At 39.1% G+C, this 22396-nt stretch overlaps 1 protein-coding gene across 2 annotated transcripts in view; it reads left to right on the plus strand.

Moving 5' to 3' along the window:
• Positions 1–727: 727 nt before the first annotated feature.
• The window catches only part of EFHC1 (EF-hand domain containing 1), a 61182-nt gene continuing 39513 nt past the window's right edge, over positions 728–22396 (plus strand). The window contains exons 1-4 of one of the 2 annotated variants that reach the window (XM_007451927.1): positions 728–855; positions 8919–9140; positions 17362–17649; positions 22100–22249. In XM_007451927.1, the coding sequence (XP_007451989.1) occupies positions 793–855; positions 8919–9140; positions 17362–17649; positions 22100–22249 (723 nt within the window). In that variant the 5' untranslated portion in view covers positions 728–792. The remainder of the gene's footprint in view (positions 856–8918; positions 9141–17361; positions 17650–22099; positions 22250–22396) is intronic. The other variant, XM_007451926.1, reaches the window with a different exon arrangement.

A 22396-nucleotide genomic window follows, 5' to 3' on the forward strand; every position in this document is an offset into this window, starting at 1 on the left:
TTTTCATTACAGCTGCAAGTAGGTAGATACTAGAGACGTGGAGAATTGACACGAGCGCCCTGTAGCTCTTCAGTCAACAAATATTGAGTGTCCTGCGGTGAATGTGTAAGACCCAAAGGCCCGGCCAACAATTGGGAGGGTGCAGAAGTGCAGGGATTGACAGTAGAATAAAGAAAGGTAAAGTGGAAAAAACCAGAATGCTGTAGTGGGAGGATTAGGGACCAGACGGTTGCATTTGTTCATTGAACATCCTTGAGCAACAGAGTTATAACCACGAATAATCCGCAACCCCTGACCCCAGGGAAGCACGGTCCGAGAAAGGTAACACTTTCAACCGGAACCAACCACTGACACTTCAGTGTGAACTGGGACAAGAGCCCTTTTCCCACAGGTGGGAGAAGAGAGAGCGGGCGGAGCGCGGTGAGGACTGTGGTGGAGCGAACGAAGGACCGCCCCTTCCCCTCTAACTGATTTTAAGGGCCCGTCGCGACCCTGGACCTCACGGCGAGAACCATCCAGTCATCACAACAGCCTCCTCCCGCCCCTCCCACCCGCTCTCACGTCGCTGCGTCCCGAGAGGGGAAGGGCGGGGCCAGCTCGCCGAGGCCACACTCCCGCGAGAGCGCCAGTCCCGCGGGCTGCGCACGCGCAGACCCAGCACGCCTGCGCCTCAGGCTCCGGCGCTCTGCCGCGAGCGCTCGGGATGTTTGGCGTTACCAAGGAGCCGCTGGTTCCCCCGGCAAGGCGGGCGGACCAAACCCGACCGAGGTGGCCGCGGCGAGAGCGGCTGCGATGATGTCCAACCCAGTGCATGGCCTGCCCTTTCTCCCGGGCACGTCCTTTAAGGACTCCACGGTGAGGACTTCTCTGCCCAACCCCCTGCCCCCACCCCCGGGCGGCCTCGGAGGGCTCGCAGCTGCTCGAAAGATTGCGTCTCCTTTCTCGTCCGCTCGAGTTTGTCCTCTTTGCCTTCAAACCCGTCCCTCTGCCCCAACCCTGTTCTCTTTTCTCCCTCACCCAGCCTCACCCTCCCTGTTGCATTTTGCCCTCCGCCCATCCCTCTCTAGTTTTTCCACTCCACCCTGGCAGTGTGTTGGCCTCGCAGCGTTCTTACTTGCTGCTCCCCTGAAGCCTCTGCCTCCTCTAGATCACTGATTTCCCCACCTTGCTCCCGAGTTCTCCCTCGGTCCTCTCCCTGGCTCATTCTCCCACCCCATACCCTTCTCTGATGAGCTCCACCCTTAAACCCTCCCTCCTAGTCTGGGCCCTTTCCCCGACTCAGCCTCTCTACACCTTCATCCTTATTTCCACAGCCCCATCCCACCCACTCTCCCCAGGCCTATCTTTCCCGCCCGCGTTCTTCCTCTTCTGAATCCTAGACCTAGTAAGCGCTCCCACTCCCAGCTCCATTTCCTGTCTTATTTACCACTTCCACCCATTGGCTTCTTTCTACCGGGTCCTTTATTGCAGTCTCCTCCCTTCTCATTTATGCGTCTACCACACCTCATCCCTTTTCTACAGTCTAGTCCCACCTTCACCCTGTTCTTGTTTAATCTTCTTTCCCAGTTGTTCTTTCTCCAAAAGTTAGACTTTCGACACTTGGCCGTCTTCCTCCCAAACCATCCTCAGGTGCTTTGAAGGAGATAATTCCACATAAATTTCCTCAACTACAGTTGATTCGTTGCTGTTTTTTCTTCTCCTAGCCCTTTTCTTTTTGCTTTAACATTTTTATAAAAGATTCCTATTTAGATTTTGTTTCACTCTTCCCCTACTTTGTGTTTTTAGTTGCATCCTGTAGACAAAATTGAAGAGAAAAAAAAAACAGGCTTGTGTTTTTTTTCTCTGACATAGTTTAGCCCTTGACAAAATTATTATTTAATTCTGAAATTTCAGGGTTACTGAAATATATGTTGGAATATCAACATTAAGATTCAGTAGGCCGATAGGCTGATTATCAGAGATGAAACAATAATAATTTATATAGTTTAATAATTTAAACTATAAGTTCCTCTCCCTGATCATGAAGGTCAGATAAACTACATAGTCAATTTATTTTCTTTGGGAGAATGAATTGAAATTGAATGTTTGGTGAGGGAATTTGGATTCTGAATCTCTTCTTCATAGTTATTCCTGCATTAAGACACAGCATTGTAGATTTTTTTGCTTCAGTGGACTTTTCAGTTTTATGAAACTTAAAAATGTTGTAGGCACATCCCTGCCCTGTGCAGGAACAGCTTACCATTTGCTGTTGGTGAGTGTGGGTTACCCATGGAGCAGGTTTGATTTGATTTGGGATTACAGAGGTGTGGGTTGGAGGTGCCAGGCTCTGAGAACATATATTGCCATACTACAAGTAAGATGAGCTGTGCATTGGACATATTTCAGATTTTAAATACACTGGCCATGTGTCAGCCAATTTGCCTTTTGATATGTGAAAAACATGATCACTAAATTCAGCCCTGAAAGACTAGGTATGTGTAACTCTCAAGACCTTCAGAAGATGAACCACAGGGACTAAGGTGACCTTGCCTGAGGTGGCCTTGCCTGGGGTGCCCTTGCCTGGGGTGCCCTTGAAGTCCACTGATAAAGGTCGTACAGCTGAGTGATGGTAGAGATGTCTGTCTCAAACGGGAAAAGCAAATGAAGCAGCTGATGTTGCTTCTGTCTTTAGAGGTGGGAGAAGAGCAGCTTGAAGTTACACAGGTTACCCAGTGATGAAGTCAACTCAGCCCATTTTGTTCTGTGTCATTTGTGTTATGTCCTGTCAACTGATATGTGACCCTGAATGTACAACCCATAAAATAAAGTTCACAGTCCATAACGCTTAGCAAAAGAAGTTTACTCTATTGCACCTTTTATGTTAGTACAGATCCTGAGAGATGGTTGGGCTGCAAAGAAATTAGGTAGGTAAGTCAGTAATTTTTTTCATAAAAAACATTTTATGATTTATGTGTGTATATATATGTATGTGTGTAAGTATGATTTTGAAAGCAACATTGCAAAGAACAGAAAAAGGAAAAAAATTTCCATCAAATTAACAATCTCTAATTTTCCCTTCCACTTTTTTCCAACTTTATTGAGATATAATTGACGTATAAAGTGTACAACCTGTTGATTTGATATGCTTGTATTTTGCAAAATGATCACCACCATAGCATTAGCTAACACCTCCATCCAGTCATATAATTACCATTTCTTTTTTGTGATGAGAACATTTAAGATCTACTCTCTTAACAATTTTCAAGTATATAATACACCATTGTTAGCTATAATCATCATACTGTACATTAGATCCTCAGAATGATTTCATTTTATAACTGAATAAACTGGAAGTTTGTATCCTTTGACCACTCTCTCCCCATTTCTTCTACCTCCACCCCCTGGTAACCACCACTCTACTCTCTGTTTCTATGAGTTTGGATTTTTTAGATTCCACATATAAATGATATCATGCATACGGTATTTGTCTTTCTCTTGCTGAAGTTTTTCACTTGACATAATGCTCTCAAGTTTCATCCAAGTTGTCAGAAATGGTAGGATTTCCTTCTTTCTCATGGCTGCATACTATTTCATTGTATATACATGTATAAATATGTATATACACATTCATACACACATGTGTCATATCTTTATCCATTGGTTGAAACAGATTGTTTCCATATCTTGGCTATTATGAATAATGCTGTATTGAACAAGGGGGTGCAGGTATCTTTTCAAGACCCTGTTTTCATTACCTTTGGATATATACCCAGAAATGAGATTGCTGGATTGTATGGTAGTTCTGTTTTTAATTTTTTGAGGAACCTCCACACGGTTTTCCATAATGGCTGTACCAATTTACATTCCCACAAGGGTTTTTTTCTCCACATCCTTTTCAACAGTTGTTAGCTCTTGTCTTTTTGATGATAGCCATCCTAGCAGGTGTGAGATGTTATCTAATTGTGGTTTTAATTTGCATTTCCTTGATGATTAGTGATGTCAAGCACCTTTTCACATACCTCTTGGCCATTTGTATGTCTTCTTTTGGAAAAATATCTATTCAGTTCCTCTACCCATTTTTTTTTCCTCTGCCCATTTTTTAACCAGACTTTGTTTATTTGGATTGTTTTTGTTTTGCTATTGTATGAGTTCTTTATATATTGGATATTAACCCCTTATTAGATACATGATTTGCACATTTTCCTCCCATTCTGTAGGTTGCCTTTTCATTTTGTTGATGGTTTCTTTTGCTGTGCAGAAGCTTTTTAGTTTAATGTAGTCCCATTTATTTATTTTTGCTTTTGTTTCTCATGTTTTTGTTGTCAGATCCAAAAAATCATTGCCTAGAACAATGTCAAGGAGCTTTCCTATGTTTTCTTCTAGGAGTTTTACAGTTTCAGGTCTTATGTTTAAGTCTAATCCATTTTGAGTTAATTTTTTGAGTGGTGTAAGATAGGGATCCAGTTTCATTCTTCTGCATGTGGTTATCCAGTTTTCCCAACTCCATTTATTGAAGAGACTATCCTTTTTTCATTGTGTATTCTTGGCTTTCTTGCCAAAGATTAGTTGACTGTATATGTGAGGGTTCATTTCTGGGCTCTCCATTCTGTTCCATTGGTCTCTGTGTCTATTTTTCTGCTAATACATATTGTTTTGATTACTGTAGTTTTGTAGTATAGTTTGAAGTCAGGATGCCTCCAACTTTGTTGTTCTTTCTCAGGATTGCTTGGCCATTAAGAGTCTTTTGTGGCTCCATAAAAATTTTAGGATTTTTTTTTTTCTATTTTTGTGAAAAATGCCATTGGAATTTTGATACTGATCGCATTGACTCTTAGATGGCTTTGGGTAGTATGGACATTTTAGTAATATTAATTCTTCCAAAACATGAATATGCATTTCTTTTCATTTATTTGTGTTATCTTCCGTTTCTTTCATCAAAGGCTTGTAGTTTTCAGTGTACAGGCCTTTCACCTCCTTGGTTAAATTTATTCCTAAGTATTTTATTGTTTTTGATGCTGTCATAAATGAGACTGTTTTCTTAATTTCTCTTTCAGGTAGTTCACTGTTGGTGTGTAGAAACACAACTGATTTTTTGTATGTTGATTTCTGTATCCTGGAATTTTACTGAATTTGTTGACTCGTTCTAACAGTTTTTTGGTGGAGTCGTTAAGGTTTATAAGTATAAGATCATATCATCTGCAAAGAAAGACAGTTTTACTTCTTCCTTTCCTATTTGGATGCCATTTATTTCTTTTTCTTGCCTGATTGCTCTAACCAGGACTTTCAGTACTATGTTGAATAGTAGTGGTGAGAGTAGGCATTCTTGTCTTGTTACTGATCTTAGAGGAAAAGCTTTCAACCTTTCACCTTTGAGTATGATGTTAGTTGTAGGTTTGTCATCTATGGACTTTATTGTGTTGAGGTATGTTCCTTCTATACCCAATTTTTTGAGCATTTTTATCATGAAAGGATATTGTATTTTGCCAAATGCATTTTCTGCATCTGTTGAGATGGTCACGTGATTTTTATCTTTCATTCTGTTGATGTGATGTATCACATTTATTTATTTGCACATGTTAAACCATCCTTGCATCTCAGAAATCAGTCCCACTTGACCATGGTGTATGACTCTTTTAATGTGCTGTTGAATTTGGTTTGCTGGTATTTTGTTGAGGATTTTTACATCTGTGTTCATCAGAGATATTGGTCTGTAATTTTCTTGTAGTTTCCTTATCTGGCTTTGGTATCAGGGTAATGCTAGTTTTATAAAATAAGTTTGGGAGTGTTCTCTCCTCTTCAGTTTTTTGGAAGCATTTGAGAAGAACTGGCATTAATTCTGCTTTAAATGTTTGGTAGAATTCACCAGTGAAACCATCTGGTCCCAAGCTTTTCTCTATTAGGAGGTTTTTGATTACTGAATCAGTTTCCTTACTTGTTATTGGTCTGTTCAGATTTTTTATTTCTTCATGATTCAGTCTTGCTAGGTTGTACATTTCTAGGAATTTGTCGATTTCTTCTAGGTTATCCAGTTTGTTGGCATGTAATTATTCATAGTAGACTCTCATGCTTCTTTGTATTTCTATACTATCAGTTATAATGTCTCCCTTTTCGTTTCTGATTTTATTTGAGTCCTCTCTCTTTTTTCTTAATCAGTTAGCTAAAGGTTTGTCAATTTTGTCTTTTCAAAAAAACAGCTCTTAGTTTCTTTGATCATTTCTGTCATTTTTCTAGTGTCTATTTCATTTATTTCTGCTCTGATCTTCATTATTTCCTTTCTTCTGCTGACTTTGGGCTTAGTTCTTCTTTTTCTAGTTTCTTGAGGTATAAAGCGAAGTCGTTTATTTGAGATCTTACTTCTCAATGCAGGCATATATCATTATAAACTTAAACCTGCTTTTGCAGCATCCTGTAGATTTTCATTTTTGTGCTTCCATTTTCATCTGCTCAAGATTTTTAAAATTTCCCTTTGATTTCTTTGACTCATTGGTTGTTCAGGAGTGTGTTTTTTAATTTTCACATATTTGTGAATTTTCCAGCTTTCCTCCACTTATTGATTTCTAGTTTCATGCCATTGTAATTGGAAAAGACACTTGGTATGATTTCAGTCTTTTTAAATTGCTGAGACTTACTTGGTGGCCTATCATATGATCTGTACTGGAGAATGTTTTGCACATGCTTGAGAATAAAGAGTGCTGCTGTTGAATGGATTGTTCTGTATGTGTCTGTTAGGTCTATTTGATCTGAATAAAGAGTACTGCTGTTGAATGGATTGTTCTGTATGTGTCTGTTAGGTCTCTTTGATCTAAAGTATGGTTCAAGTGCAGTGTTTTCCTTGTTGATATTTTTTATCTGGCTGATCTGTCCATTGTTGAGAGTGGGGTATTGAAGTCCCTTGCTATAATTGTTTTGTTGTCTATTTCGCCCTTCAGATCAACAGTATTTGTTCACATAAAAATCTACCCTTTTACTCCCCGCCCCTTATTTTTTTGATGTCACCATTTACATCTTTTTGTATTGTGTATCCATTAACAAATTGTTGAAGCTAGGGTTAAGTAGTCTTTATAGTAAAGTAGATAACACATCACCATGTTACAGTATTAGGGTGTCTCCGTTTACCTTTACCAGTGTGTTGTATAGTTTAATGTTACTAATAAACACCTTTTCGTTTCAGCTCAAAGAACTCTTTTCAGCATTTCATGTAAGGCAAACTTAGTGGTGACGAAGTCCTTTAGCTTATACTTATTAGGAAAAGTCTTTATCTTGCCTTCATTTCTGAAGGACAACTTTTCTGGGTAAAGTACTCTTGGTTGGCCGTTTTTCTCTTCATCGCTTTCTAGAGGCCTAAGCTGACTGCCCGTGTGGTTCCTGGGTTCTGCTGGGGACAGGGGAGAGGAGGGAGCCGGGAGGGACTCAGGTGGTGGCCTGGGCAACCCTGAATGCCTGTGGGACAAGAGCTGGTGAAGTCTGCAGGGGCTACGTGGCAGCTGCAGCTATGCTGGCTGTTGGCTGTGGGTCAAAATCTGCTGTTTGTCTGCCAAGCAGGTCTCTGTGAACCACAGTGGCTCCCACTGAGTGGGTGCTGCCAGTAGCCCCTACATTTCTTCCTTGTTCCTAACTGGCTCTGTACACTTCTACTTCACTAGTCTGTGGGGTGAAACTGAGGTGGGACCTTCGTGCAGTGTCTCCAAATGACTGGAGAGCTGACTGCCCACCCTGCTTTTACTTTCCTGGTTGAGAGGAAGTTGCCTCCTGGGGCTGAACAGGGCTTGGGGGATGGGATGATGCAGAGAAAATGGGTTGTCTTCCTTCTCTTCCTGTGTGAATATCCTCAGTTTTTTGTTTTACTGTGTTGCTGAAACCTCCTAAGTGGACTCTGGACCTCTTCCAGAGGTGTTCATGGACAGCTGTCCAACCATTGATCTTTGTGGAGGGATAGGGAGGCTGGGTATCCTATGCCACTGTTTTGGTCTTCTCTGCCTTCGAAAATATTTCCTTTCCACTTTTTTCTGTAATCTTTTGTTTTTTTCCATTTACCAATGAAAATGTGTTGATTGTAAAAAAACAAAACATAATTCAGAACTGTATAGTACAGACAGAGAACATTCTCCAAGTCTAGTCTTTTTTGTGCACGTGTTTGCATGCTTATAATTCATATGCATATAATTTTGTAAGCTGCTTTTTTGGACTTATTAAATCATAAATATTTTTCCCAGATTACCACATGGTCTTTAATGGCTGCATAATAGCCCATTAGGTGAGCTTTCCATCAGTTACTCATGCTTGTCTTTTAGATTGTTTCCCATGGCATGTTTTACTATTGTAATTATAACTATTATAATTTACTGTTGTAACTATTGAACATTATAATGGTCAGCCTTAGGCATATTGTTCTTTCCTGTAATTTTGGGTTATATCCTTAAAGGATTGGGGGTGGAATTATTGAGTTCAAGTCTGTTCAATTTAAGTCTGTAATATCCATTTGCTTTCCGAAAAGTTATATGAATATATTAGCATCACTGTAGCAAGAGGGCCTTTGTTTCATTTCAGGTAAAAATTCATTTCACAGAACTAGATCTTCTCAGTTCCATGGTTTATGACCACCAGATAAAATGAAAAACATGGGAAGACTAGTACAAAATTAGGAGTATACATGAGATAATATTTTAGCCTTTTGTGGAAAGTGAGCTGGTAATTAAATTGGACTTTCAGCAGCAGGGCTTTAAGTTTTATTTTAAGCTCAGGCTGCTGCATCCCTCCTCCTTTCTGGCCGAGTGTTTTAGCTTAAAATACAAGAACCTTCTAAAGTAGGTAAATTTTTTGATGTAAGGTTTGTGGATGTTTATAAACAAAGGTTGAAGTTATATTTTTGAAAGTTAGCTTTTTTACCTAACAAATATTTTTAATATATTATAAAGACACACTTCGTTTTTTTTCTTCAGAAAACAGCATTTCATAGAAGCCAGACGCTTGGCTATAGGAATGGCTATGCAGTTGTTCAATGTCCAACAGTTGGGATCGGCGGGGACCGGCTCCAGGTCAGCCAGCTGTCTCAGGCTGAGCTGGACAAGCTGGCCAACAAGGCGCCAGTCCTCACGTACGGCAAGCCCAAGCAGGCCCCGCGCGCAGAATTCATTCCTGCCTATGTGGCTTTCGACAAAAAGGTATCATCTGGGATGGAAGGGTACCCCTTGAATTCAAATCTCTGAGAGCCAACTGTTTGCAGAAAAATCAACAGTAAACCTCAGCCTTTCCAGATACTCTGAGGAGAAAATTGTTCAAATGCCTCAACCCTTAGTCATAGACAGCTGAACTCAGGATTGAAAGACCCTTTCTTTACTCAGGAAGCCAATTACAGAAAATAATTCCCTGTAGACGTCACTGAAATATTTTCTAAATACAGTTTAAAAAAGTTGGATGAGTTCTGAATTCTTGAGTTTATATTGCTATGTTTACCTGTTCTGTGTTTTATAGTTTTTAAAAATCCTGTATTCTGTAGTAATGACAAATCCTTAATTTCTGTGTAGTGCAGAGTGTCATCGTGACAATGACTTCATCTGTTGTCGGTTTTCTCCAGGCTGTCTCCATAAGTTTTGTTTTTCAGGGAACATTTCAGATTTGGCATAATATAACCAAAGGGTAATGTAACATTTTTATTTGTGTCTTATTTACCCTTATGCTTTTGTAATGTGAGTTACTTTATTTCCGTCTGTTAACATTTCCACATCATCCTTGATTTTCCTTGTCCCTGAGCTTCCTCTTTTCACTAAGGTGAGCTTGTCCTAACCCTAGCCATGCAGCAGAATTACTGATGGGACTTTTAAGAAACTTGGATGTTGCCCCAGCCCTCACTGATTCTAATTTCTAGATGATTTTTATGTATAACTGGCTGTGAGAACTACTGACTAGTTTTTATAAGTTAGCTTTCTTCATTTACTCCTAGCCTATCTTATTTCTCTCTTTTTTTGGTCTTACTTTTCATTTTATTATTTTTGTTAAATGTCTATACCATTTTCATCCAGCTGGCCAATCTTTATTAATAAATAAAAATTTATTAATAAAGGTATTTTGTACATTCCAGCCTCTGTTGAAGCTAGAGGCTGGAAGGTACAAAATAATCTAGTAGTAAAAATATGCCATTTACAGTAATAATCACTTAATTAAAATTTTTTTTAATGTATCAGACGTAATCTATATCATCTCCCCTTCCCCATCTCAACTAACTCATTTGATACAAACACGTTGACATGTCCACTTATAGGCTGAACCTGAACATCCATATCAATTATATGATTGGGTATTTCTTTACCTTTTTCTTGTTTCTCTTGTTTATTTACAGCTGTGACAGGCACTGCAAAACCAGTAGAAAAGGGAAAGGGGTGAAAATACAAGAGAGGAGTGGGATAGGCATTTAACAGTTTATCAAGATACAAATGGTTAGGTTCAATTTTTACTGAAAACAATCGCAAATAACTATTGTAAACTAGAAAGTGATAAAGTATTAATGAGGGACTTCCCTGATGGTCCAGTGGTTAAGACTTCGCCTTCCAACGCAGGGGGTGCAGGTTCAACCCCTGCTTGGGGAGCTAAGATCCCACATGCCTCACGACCAAAAAACCAAAACATAAAACAGAAGCAATATTGTAACAAGTTCAGTAAAGACTTAAGAAAAAAAGTATTAATGAAATTCAAAGAGGGAGAATTGTGCCAGAATAGGAAATAAGCTTCTTAGTTTTTCTATGTAATTTTATGTTAATTGTCATTACTTAATTTATACTTTTAAAATATTATTTGTAATTCATTTCTTTAAAGACAGTGCTCATGAAAAGACTATTTACATTTTTGTTTTCCTATTCGTTTTACTTGGATCATCACCATTTCTCTGTAAATGATTCTTACCATAGATAGTGAGGTAGAATAGTTAAATTCATGGTTTTGAAACTAAGATTTTTTTTGCGATAAGAAAACTATGGGTTTTCTGAATTAAATCAGAGTTTAAATTTTTTGGTAATACCCAGAAGTCCACTTAATAGCCAACATATTTGTCCATGTTTTGGACATTCTTTGTACCGTTCCTCATCCTTAGAATATAACTGTTTCTTACGTAGATTATAAAGACCAGGATATCTCCAAGGAGTGCCTGCATCTCTTTGCTCCTGTACTGTTCTCGTGATCGTCACCCACTGTATCCATTTCCCAGGCTAACTTCCCACTCTGTGTTCCTGGTGTTCTTCTTTCATCCTCTTCATCTTTAACTTCCATCCTGTTGCCATTTCAAAGACTCAGGTGACTATTTCTCTACCTAGGGTCATACCATCCTGTCTTAAGAAACCTTCTTTCTACTTGTAACCCTTTAAGCAACTTTTTCCTCACTTGATTGTCACTTCACTTAGAAGCTGACTTCTTCACCCTCAAGCCCAAAACTACTTTTTCTTAGTAGCCAGTGTTGTTTTTCTTGTCAGATCTGGAGAGATTTTCTTTGCCAGCATTCTCTTTTACCTGTTTACAACATCTGCCATTGCTGACCCCCCTTCCTCTTTGAAACTCTGCTTTCTTATGCTACCAGGACTCTTCACTCTCCTGGTTTTCTTCTCTCTCTCTCTCTCTCTCTCTCTCTCTCTCTCTCTCTCTCTCTGACTAATTTTCAAATGTTAATCCAACCTTTCACTTCTGGCATCAGCTTCACTTGGTAATGATATATTATCCTTTGAATATATTGCTGAATTTAATTTGCTAAAATTTTATGAAATATTTTTGCATCTATATTTTTGAGAAATATTAGTTTGTGGTTTTGTCTTTATCTGGTTTTGGCATCAGTGTTATGCTGGCTTCATGAATTGAACCATTCCCTCTCTCTCTCTCTCTCTCTCTCTCTCTCTCTCTCTCTCTCTCTCTCTCAATGCTCCTGCTCTGGCCTTCCTTCCTCCTCTCATTTATTAACGGTAAGTGTTTTCAAGGTTCTGTTCTCATTCCTTATTCTATATTGTTGAGAGATTTCACCCACTTTTGTGTTTTCAGCTGTCATCTCAAGGTAGACAACTATCAACGTTTATTTCCAATTCTGACCTTATTGAAACTCCAGACCTGCCGCGGGATCTCTTCACCTGATGAGCTGTTGGCACCTCAGGGTCTGTGTGTCTGTAGCTCAGCTCATCACCTTTTCCCACAGATGTGCTCCTTCTGTGTTCCCCTAGGTAATCCAAGCTTGAAGAGCTTGAAACCTGAGCCACGTTTGGCTCTTTCTTGCTTCACTCCCCACATTCAGTGATTTGCCGAATCAAATCGAGTATCTCTCACTTCCCTTTCCTCTCCCGCTATCTTAGTTCAGACAAGCAGCGTGTTAACAGCTAACGTGTCGTTAACTGTTGTATTAGTCTCATTCTTGTTTTTTATGCTCATAACAGGTCTACTGCTTGGTTTATTCCCCAAAACACAGCTCTGATGATATCACTTCTCAGGGAGAACATTACCACTACCCAGCTGCTCTAGCCCTCAGTTGAAAGTCATCCTTTTTTAAAAATTTTTTTAATTTTATTTTTTTAATTGAAGTGTAGTTGATTTACAATGTTGTGTTTCAGGTGTACAGAAAAGTGGTTCAGTTATAAATATATATATATATATATATATATATATATATATATATATATATATCCTTTTTCAGATTCTTTTCCCTTATTATTATAAGGTTATTATACAAAATATTGAGTATAGTTCCCTGAGTTATACAGTGGGTCCTTGTTGGTTATTTATTTCACGTATAGCAGTGTGTATCTGTTAATCCCAAACTCCTAATTTATCCCCCTCCTGAAAGTCATCCTTGACTCTTCTTTCCCCTCAAAACCCACATCCAATCTTATCCTCAAGCTCTGTCATTTCTGTCTCTAAAATATGTAACTAATCCATTTACATATTTCCAACTCCACTATTACCATTAATTCCTTTTCCACAGAACAGCCAGGCCTATCTTTTAAAAACAAATATCAGAACATGTCACGTACTGACCAAAATACTTCTCCATGGCTTTCTCATCATATATACAACTGTACAGGTTCCTTGCAGTCACCATGAGACCTGGCCCTCCCTGCTGTTTCTGCAGCCTTTTCCTGGGCCTCTCTTTTCCTCACCCACTGTGTTTCAGTCACACTAGATTTATTTTCCTTATTTTCTTGAGATTGTAATACACCACCCCAGGACCTTTGCATGTGCTGTTCCCCCTACCTGGAATAGCTTTCCCTCTGCTCTTAAGCAGCTGACTCGATCTCATCCTTCAGTGTGACTTACTGTGAAGCTTTTTCTGGCCACTATGCTAAGGTGGTCCCTCCATATTTTTCTCTATCATTTTTTTCTTTGTTTCCTTCACAGTAGTGTATTACAGTTTGTATTGCTGATTTGTTTAGTGTTTATCTGTCCTACTTGAGTGTATACTTCATTAGTGCAAGGACTCATCTGGTCTGTTCTGTGATTGGTACTCAATAAATATTAGTTGAAAAAAATGAGATGAATCATTAATTAAGAAATAAAATTAACATATTTGTGTCACTGCTGAAAATTGGCAGGCTGAGCATGCAACGCACAGATATAATAGAGTAAAATAAAAAATAATAAAAAGAGTGTAGCTAAGCTTTTTATAATTGTATGTGATATGAAAATATTCAGCATCTTCCCCATCAATTTGACATCATTGTGAATAGTTCCAAGTTTCTTGGGGCATTCTGAGCACTTCCTGGGAGTTAGGAGACTTGGATTCTAATTCTGGGTGTTGTGTTGGCACCTTGAGGAGTCTCAATATTTAGTGTGCTCATCTATATAATTAGTTAGAATACATGTAGGAATCTATCCAGCTGTAAAATTCCATGAAAAATAAATTTCTAAACACAGTATCTAAATATTACTTTTTCCTTCCTTTTTACATAATATATCTCCTTCTTATACTCCCTGGGAAAGCTAATGTTATCTTAACTACTTGCTAAACGGTTTTCCTAGATTAACTCTTTTCCAGTCATTTCTTTCTGGGTGGAGCACAGAACTCTTAATTTTGTTCTTAATAAGTAGCTAAGTGCCTTTTTGATTAATAGTCAAATAAATAAGTACATTCAGGGTTAGAGTATTTTTTTCCTGAGTCTTCACATGTTGGTCTGGCTCTCTCTAATATGACTTACATGGTGAAAACATGTAGTTTTAACCATATGTATAGATCATATGCCAGAGGAAACCCAGGTACTTTATTGCACAAACTGATTCATATTAAAAAAATCAGAGATAAATGTACAGACAGAAAAAAAAACGTCTAGGGTTTTTTTTTAATGGGTAAAATTTTTACCACTTACAGTTTATGTCAGACAACAAACTCCCAAATAACGGAGAACTTAAGAATTTAGTGCCCTAGTTAACTGAATAGTGAGTTTCTTCAATAAATACCAAATATACCACATATACATAATTAGTTACTTCTTTTCCCTGCACAATCTGAATGTACTAAAATGAATATAAAGCGAACACTTAACTGTGCATTATTTAATTTTTCTTTGCTTCAAAAGGAATGTTTTGGATTTTACAAAATGATCATGTCACAATTCACTACTGTAAATGTACAAAGATAGGAGATTAAGATTCATTTGTACTGATCACATGGCATAATTCTATAAGGTTTGTTTTTAAATAACTCATTAACATTTTAAAAAACAGAATGCAAAAAATTCTGATTATTTGAGCCTTTAAATTGTGTGTGTATCTTTTCCCTGCCTCCCATTCTGAGGCCGGGTTCCTGTTGCCAAAGGTATTTTCATCCCCTCCATCTTAGAAAACAGATGACATGGGAAACTGGGGGTGCCCCAGGCTTCAATCTTTCGTTGTCTTCTTTGTCTATGCTCACTCCTTTGGTCCAGACTCATGCCTTGAAATGTGCTTTACACAAGCGGTCCCCAACCTTTTTGGCACCTCAGACCAGTTTTGTGGAAGACAGTTTTTCCACGGACCCCAGGGAGAGGGGCGGGTAAAGGTTTTGGGATGATTCAAGCGCATTACATTTATTGTGCACTTTGTTTCTATTATTATTACATTGTAATATATAATGAAATAATTCTGACAGGAGGCAGAGCTCAGGTGGTTAACGCGATCGATGAGGAGCAGCTGTAAATACAGATGAAGTTTCGCTTGCCCACCAGCCACTCATGTCCTGCTGTGTGGCCCGGGGGTTGGGGACCCCTGCTTTACACAGTGAATTGTGTCCTGAATTCTAGATGTAACTGCCTATCTGACATCTCCTCTCGAATGTTCAATGGATATCTGGAACTAAACGTGTTCAAAACCGAACCCCTTATTTTGTTTCCCTCCCCCCCAAACCTGCTCCACTGCATTCTGCTCTGTGTCAGATTGATAGCAGTTCCATTTTCTCGGTTGTTCAGGTCAGAATGTTGAGTCATCCTGATTCTCCTCTAATACTGACTTCTTTCCCAAAACCCAGCCCTGCATCTCAGGTTGCCTCCTGCCACAGTAACTGCGTGCTGAATTCAGGAAGTCTAAAATCCAGCTCACCGTCTGCTTTGCAGAGTTATCTTCTCAGGTAAATCTGTGTAAGCCTGTGGCTCAGGTACAGACCATTTCGTAGGTGAATTACTGATCATGTCCTCTTTCAATTCTTTGCAACTGTTGTAAAATGTTACTTTCCAAGGATCTTTGTCTTTTGCTTTTACCATATGATTTTTCTCCTTTAAACATTCCATTACATTCATCCATCTCATCTTTTTATTATGAGTTTTAAGGTCTTGACTCCATTATATTCATATTTCTCCTATGCAACTGCCCGTTCTCTTTTGCTTTTTATCTTGTTCTTCCACAGCAGACATTATACATTATCTCATCTTCCCATCCGTTGAACCATAATTGTCTTCACTAAAGAGTCTCCTTGGTTTGTTCCTCTTACTCTAGTAGAGGTTTGGGTTAACACTCTTGCCTCCCTGAAGCATCATTCTAATACGTTCTTGCCCTGAAAAGAAGTATTAAAAATAGAATTATAGAAATTTAAGAATCCCAACGCATGTCAACATGAGCTTTATTTTTTTTTTGGCCACGCCGCGCTGCTTATAGGATCTTAGTGCACAGACCAGGGCTCGAACTGGTGTCCTTGTCAGTGAAAGTGCAGAGTCCTAACCACTGGACCACCAGGGAATTCCCAACATAAGCTTTTTATATTATTTTTAAATGTTTTTTCAAATGTACAGTAGATGTGTCATTTTGACTTTACAGTGATGCTTCCAGAGGACCTAGGATTTGCTTCATCTAGGATAGATGTTTGTGAGCACAATGAGGGTATTGACACGCCACCCAAGAGTCTGGTGGATTGTTGATTTGAGAGTCATTCATATAAAGTCTCTTAAGAATAAATATGTCATGAATGTGCATCTACAAGGGACTGCACTCCTAAAGAAATGGACTGGAGACTTCATTTTCATTTTGAAACCAAAAGTCATAGTCTCTTCTTCTTTCCAGAAATTCTAAGAGGGAATTTTGACATTGAAGTAAAGCTAGTAGAGTTCAGGTCTTTAAGCCATCTTGTCAAGGAACGTGTTAATAAACAGTCTACACGTAGTTTGAGTATTTAGAGCAGAGGTCAGCAAGCTTTTTCTGTGAAGAGCCAAATAATAAATATTTTGGGCTTTGCAGCTGTCTTTGTCTGCTCGAGCTGCCGTAATAAAAGACAGGTGACTTAAACAATAGAAATTAATTTTCTCACAGTTCTGGAGGCTTCAAGTCCAAGATCAGGACTCCTGCTAATTTGGTTTCTGGTGAAGTCTCTCTTCCTGGCTTCCAGAGAGTTGCCTTGTTGCTGTGTCCTCACGTGGCTGTTCCTCAGTGCCTGTGGGCTAAGAGAGGGGAGAGCTCTCTTCCTCTTCTTACAAAGCCACCGATTCTGTCGGATTAGGGCCCCACCCTTAGGGCTCATTTAATCCGAATTACCTCCTAAAGACCCTATTTCCAAATACAGTCACGTTGGGGGTTAGGGTTCCAACATACGAGTATTGTGGAGGTGGGAGACAGTTCAGTCCATAGCAGCAGCCCAGCTACTCAGCTCTGCCCTCGTAATGGGAAAGCAACCATTAGCAATTACGTGTTAATTATTTCCTGTAATTTCCATGTGTTTTGAAATTTTATTCTTCTTTTGATTTCTCAACAATTTAAATATGAAAACATTCTTAGCTTGCAGGTTATACAAAAACAGGTGGCAGAGGTAGGTTTGTCCCATGATCGTAGTTTGGCAACCCTTGACTTAGAAGATGGGAGTGATGAGTATTCGAATCTCCCTGAGTGGTTCTCGGCACAGGAAGGTACTTGGTATTTTTGGATGAGACACTAATACACCATTTTCCCCTCCTTTTTGTATTACAGGTGCTGAAATTTGATGCCTATTTCCAAGAAGATGTTCCTCTGTCAACTGAGGAACATTACAGGATCCGCCAAGTGAACATTTACTACTATCTGGAAGATGACAGCATGTCTGTCATAGAGCCTGTTGTGGAAAACTCCGGGATCCCTCAAGGCAAGTTAATCAAACGACAGCGCCTAGCCAAGAATGACCAGGGAGACCATTACCATTGGAAAGACCTAAACCGAGGAATAAACATCACAATTTATGGCAGAACTTTCCGCATTGTTGACTGTGACAAGTTCACACAGGTATAGTATATGTTTTTGGAAGCTGTGGTGCTTAGGCATTATTCTAATCTATGGAAGGATACATGTCACTTGTTAGGTAAGAGGAGGGCACTGATCATCTGTCCTGAGTGGATTATCGTGTAGGTTAATTTGGCATTTGTCTATGTCCTATATGCCATCACTATGTAGTGATATCATTTTTTTCAAAATGATATTGCTACATATCCATTCAAATAAAGTTAAATTCCCTTCACAGCTGAATCATTTGATAAGAAATCAGTTCACATGCCAGTTCAGATAGAGAATAGGGGAGCTAGTTCCCTTGATGGGGTAGAAATATGGAAGAGGCATTGGGCAATTTAGCTGAAGTTTGGGTTTACAAAAATAGCACTACCACTATTAGCAGATATGAGCCTAAAATTTTTTGTACAATTCGTATTTTTTCTGTAACTCATACTTGCTTTGTTCTAGGGAAACTTGCTATCTAAAGAATTCCTGGAATAAAAGCATTTTTAAAGGAAAACACTTTTTTATAGTGAGAAAAATCCTCCATTTCTCTATTTAATAAATATGGATTTTTTGATAACTTATACTTAATTGTAGAGAGAGAGAAAGAAGCGAGCGAGAGAGAGCGCTTTCTTTAGCACAAAGTGTAGGTATTAGGAAATCAATTCCAAATTTGTATCACTTAAAAAAAATTTTAGTAGCAAAAATATAGTTCCTGAATTTTTTATGCCTTTAATCCCATGTGACATAATGCCAGATGTGATTAATTTTTACCATGCACTGAGCTCCTGTGAGTTCACTCATTTATTTTTTTCACTTAGTAATTTATTTAGCAAATGCTTACTGAGTGCCTGCTGTGTGCCAGGCATTGTTCTAGGTGCCAGGTATAAGTATTTGCCCTTATGGAGGTTATTACATTCTGGTTGGAGGAGACAAATAATAAGCAAACAAATGTATAATATGTCAGATGCTGCTAAGAGCTATGGAAGGAACTAAAGAGAGTAAAGGAGATGGGAGTTGGAGGGGGCACAATATGTAAAGGCTGGGCAGGGAAGGCCTCACTGATGAGATGATGCAGGGACAGGACTTCAGGTCAGTGAGGAAAGGAGCCATGGCATCCTTGGCTTGTCGCCCCAGAGCTGCCGAGAAAACCGTATAGAAGGTGGAGGTGCCAGACCATCTTTGAGATACTGTCCCCTTCAAATGTGTTATGATCTCTCATTTTTTAGGTTTTGAAGTTCTTTTTATCATAGGCAGTTCCAGAATTGTGTCGACAGTGAAAAATTATGAAATGTATAAAGGTATTATAATTGTTTTTACAATTGTGTCTTTATAGACAGTTTGAACATTTGCAAGTTGATCACTGAGCCATTGATCTAAGCCAGTTACAGTCAGTTCTCATTATTAATGGTAGTTATGTTCAGTGCAGTCGCCACAGACACTGAGTTAGCAAATACTGAACCGTTGCTCCTCAGAGAAATACAGAGTTAGGTTCCTACAAGCCTCTGGTCAAAATGTTACCTTGTGCTGTGTGTTCTTTCTGTTTACAGACGCCATATTTAAAATATATTGTTGATTCATTAACATTGAGGTCATGGCCAAAGCACTGTAAGTCATGCCTGAATGAAGCTTAGCTGACACTTGTATTTTTTCCTTAAGATACATCACAGCTGCCTTTTTTTCTGTGGTAAAATATACATAACCTGAAATTTAGCACCTTAACCATTTTTAGATGTACAGTTTAGTGGTACTGAGTACATATCACAGTCTTCTTGTACTGAGAACAGAAAACAACACTGCTCTTTGGGGGCTACTTCAGACAGCAAAATCACCAACAGAAAGCACTTAAGTGAGAAAAAGTGGCTCCAAATAGACCATGAAAAGAACACTTTTTCACCAGGAAAGCTGAAAACAAGAAGGCAGAACTTCACGCTGTTCAGCCTCAGCTGGCAACTCAGAATTTTCTCTGCTCTGTGCACAGCTGCAAAGGACCACAAAAGCACCACAGGGTTGATTACAAATAAGTTTTAGCAAGCGGACAAATTTGTAAATACAGAAATTTGTGAATAATGGGGATCAGCTGTATTTTAATTACTAATGATAGACAAGAGCTGAGTATTTCAGGCACTGATGATTAGATTGAATTATGTTTTCAATAACTGATGTTAGGTTACAAGTTGGCTTCTATAACAGTTTGAGATTTGTTCACGTCTTATCTAATTTGATGGTTTTCACTACAGCTGGACCTATGAGTGGATAAGGAGGAGACTGGCTTTATAGTGTGATTTGGACAAGGAACCACCTCCATTCACACATCATCATCACCATCCCTTCTCACCCCCTCCTCATGGCTCCACATAAATGGTCCTATAGACAGAATGAACTGAACACATTAAAAAATAGAGCTCCAGAACTCAGCTAGAATTTATTATTTTCACTAAAGTATTACTGCTGGTGTCACAGATGTGAAATCCTACTCCACAGATACAGGTGCACAAGAAATGTTATTTTGTTTTTTAAAAGTAACTTAAGACCTAATTGAGCCCCAGTCAAACTGGCCTGGTGTTTCTGTTTGCCCTCAGCTTTGCCAAAGATTCTAAGCCCTAAGGATAGCAAGTAAGCAGCAGCACTTGCAGACCCAAAGGGTCTATCTATGCAGGGTCCCTAGGTTGTCCAGTGACCGAGGGCACCTCCCTGAAGCTTGGTGCTGAGTAAGAGACTGGACTCTGAGCACCTGTGCTGACTGGCTGCACCTGTTCTCCTCCGAGCGTCCCTGCAGAGACCTGGGGAGTCTTGCTCTTCTAAGGCCCACCAACCTGTGTCTGTTTTCCAGTCTGGGAATCTCCCCCTTTCTGTCTTCTTGCCCTCAAAGACATTCCCTTCTCTCCCCTCCTCCTGGGACACCTTAGAATAATTACTTCAAAGAGTTTAGGCTTTTTCTAAGAGACAGGAAGAGCAGTCAACTTCAGGAAGCTTCTACATTCCTCCCGAAATCCCTAAAGTAAGGTTAACAAAGGGCCCGGTTATCAGTTGTAAGCAACAAAAAGGAGTAAAACACCCATTACATTTCTCAGTCAATAATCCTGCTACACTAGTAGACCATCTCAAGGGAGGGGAGAATTTTATTGTCATCTGCAGTTCAGTACTTTTAGTAGATGTTGAGATCATATTTTAATATTGAAAGGATATTGTGGGGACTTCCCTGGTGGCACAGTGGTTAGGAATCTGCCTGCCAATGCAGGGGACACAGGTTCAAGCCCTGGTCCGGGAAGATCCCACATGCTACGGAGCATCTAAGCCTGTGTGCCCCAGCTACTGAGCCTGCGCTCTAGAGCCCGTGAGCCACAACTACTGAGCCTGCCTGCCCCTGCCGCAACTACTGAAGCCCACGCACCTAGAGCCCGTGCTCCACAGCAAGAGAAGCCACTGCAGTGAGAAGCCCACGCACCACAATGAAGAGTAACCCCTGCTCGTCACAACTAGAGAAAGCCCATATGCAGCAATGAAGACCCAACACACACAGCCAAAAAATAACAATAATAAATAATTTTTTTAAAAAAAGGATATTGGAGACTGCCTAATAAAACTTTAAATACTAAGATTATAAGCTAGTTAGCAGAGCTGATACTAGAACCCATGTATTTTGGCCCTGAGTTCTGTATATTTTCTATTGAATTGTCCAAAAGCAAACCACACAATTCCCAAAAGAAACCCAGATTTCAGATTAATTTTCAGTTCCACAGTGTAAACAGATCCCAGGAAGTTGTTCTTTTCTGGTCAACAAAAAAGATAGTTTATTGTGCTTTTAAGAATTGTCAAGTTGTATTAAAATATATAGTGACTTAAAATATTTACTTATAATTAGCAAAATAAAATTCAGTGATCACATCAAGTTCGGATGCTTTCTTTAACTTTTAGTGAGATTTGAGCACTTGATTTGTCTTTCCTATTTGGCTGAAATATTTTTTGGTCTAAAATAATTAGTGGGTATGCTTTCTTTTTTTTGCGGGAAGTACTTAATCATATATTTGTTTTAAATGAGATGGAAAGCTGGGGATTTGATTTCAGCTTAACTTTGCCGTTGTGCAGCTTGCCCCCAAACCTGATATGAATTACATATTGTTCAAACTATGGTTAGGTTCCCGATGTACGTATGTAAGCAATCCTAGTACTCCCTCTGTTCCTGGGCACCTACTTAAATCTAATTGATCTGAATTCATATTTGAAGCCAGTTACCTTACCATCATGTCTTCCATTTATACTTAAGGTAATTATCAATTATTATCTGCATTATAGAACTGGGTCAATCAAAGGCTTAGTACTGCTAAGACATGTTCAAGCTGCAAACTAATGGTTAAGGTGGGCAGTAGCTTAGAAATTCTTATACTTATTTTTACAGCATCACTTAATATTTACTTTGAGAAGCTTCAAGAAAGATAATCATTATTAATTTTGAATTATGTAGGTGTTTTTGGAAAGTCAAGGAATTGAACTAAATCCACCAGAGAAGATGGCTCTCGATCCTTACACTGAACTCCGGAAACAGCCTCTTCGTAAGTATGTGACCCCAACAGACTTTGATCAACTCAAGCAGTTTCTCACCTTTGACAAACAAGTAAGTGACCCAGTAGGTTTACTTGTTTCCAGATGCAGCACTGCTTATTAGCAAGTTATTTTGGTAGATGTGTATTTTGAAACATTACATCTGTAATTTAACTGGTCAGATACAGTGCTATCTTTCTGGGGTTAGAGGTACAGGAAT

Source organism: Lipotes vexillifer, unplaced genomic scaffold (assembly GCF_000442215.2).
Source record: "Lipotes vexillifer unplaced genomic scaffold, Lipotes_vexillifer_v1.1 scaffold147, whole genome shotgun sequence".
NCBI lineage: Eukaryota > Metazoa > Chordata > Mammalia > Artiodactyla > Lipotidae > Lipotes > Lipotes vexillifer.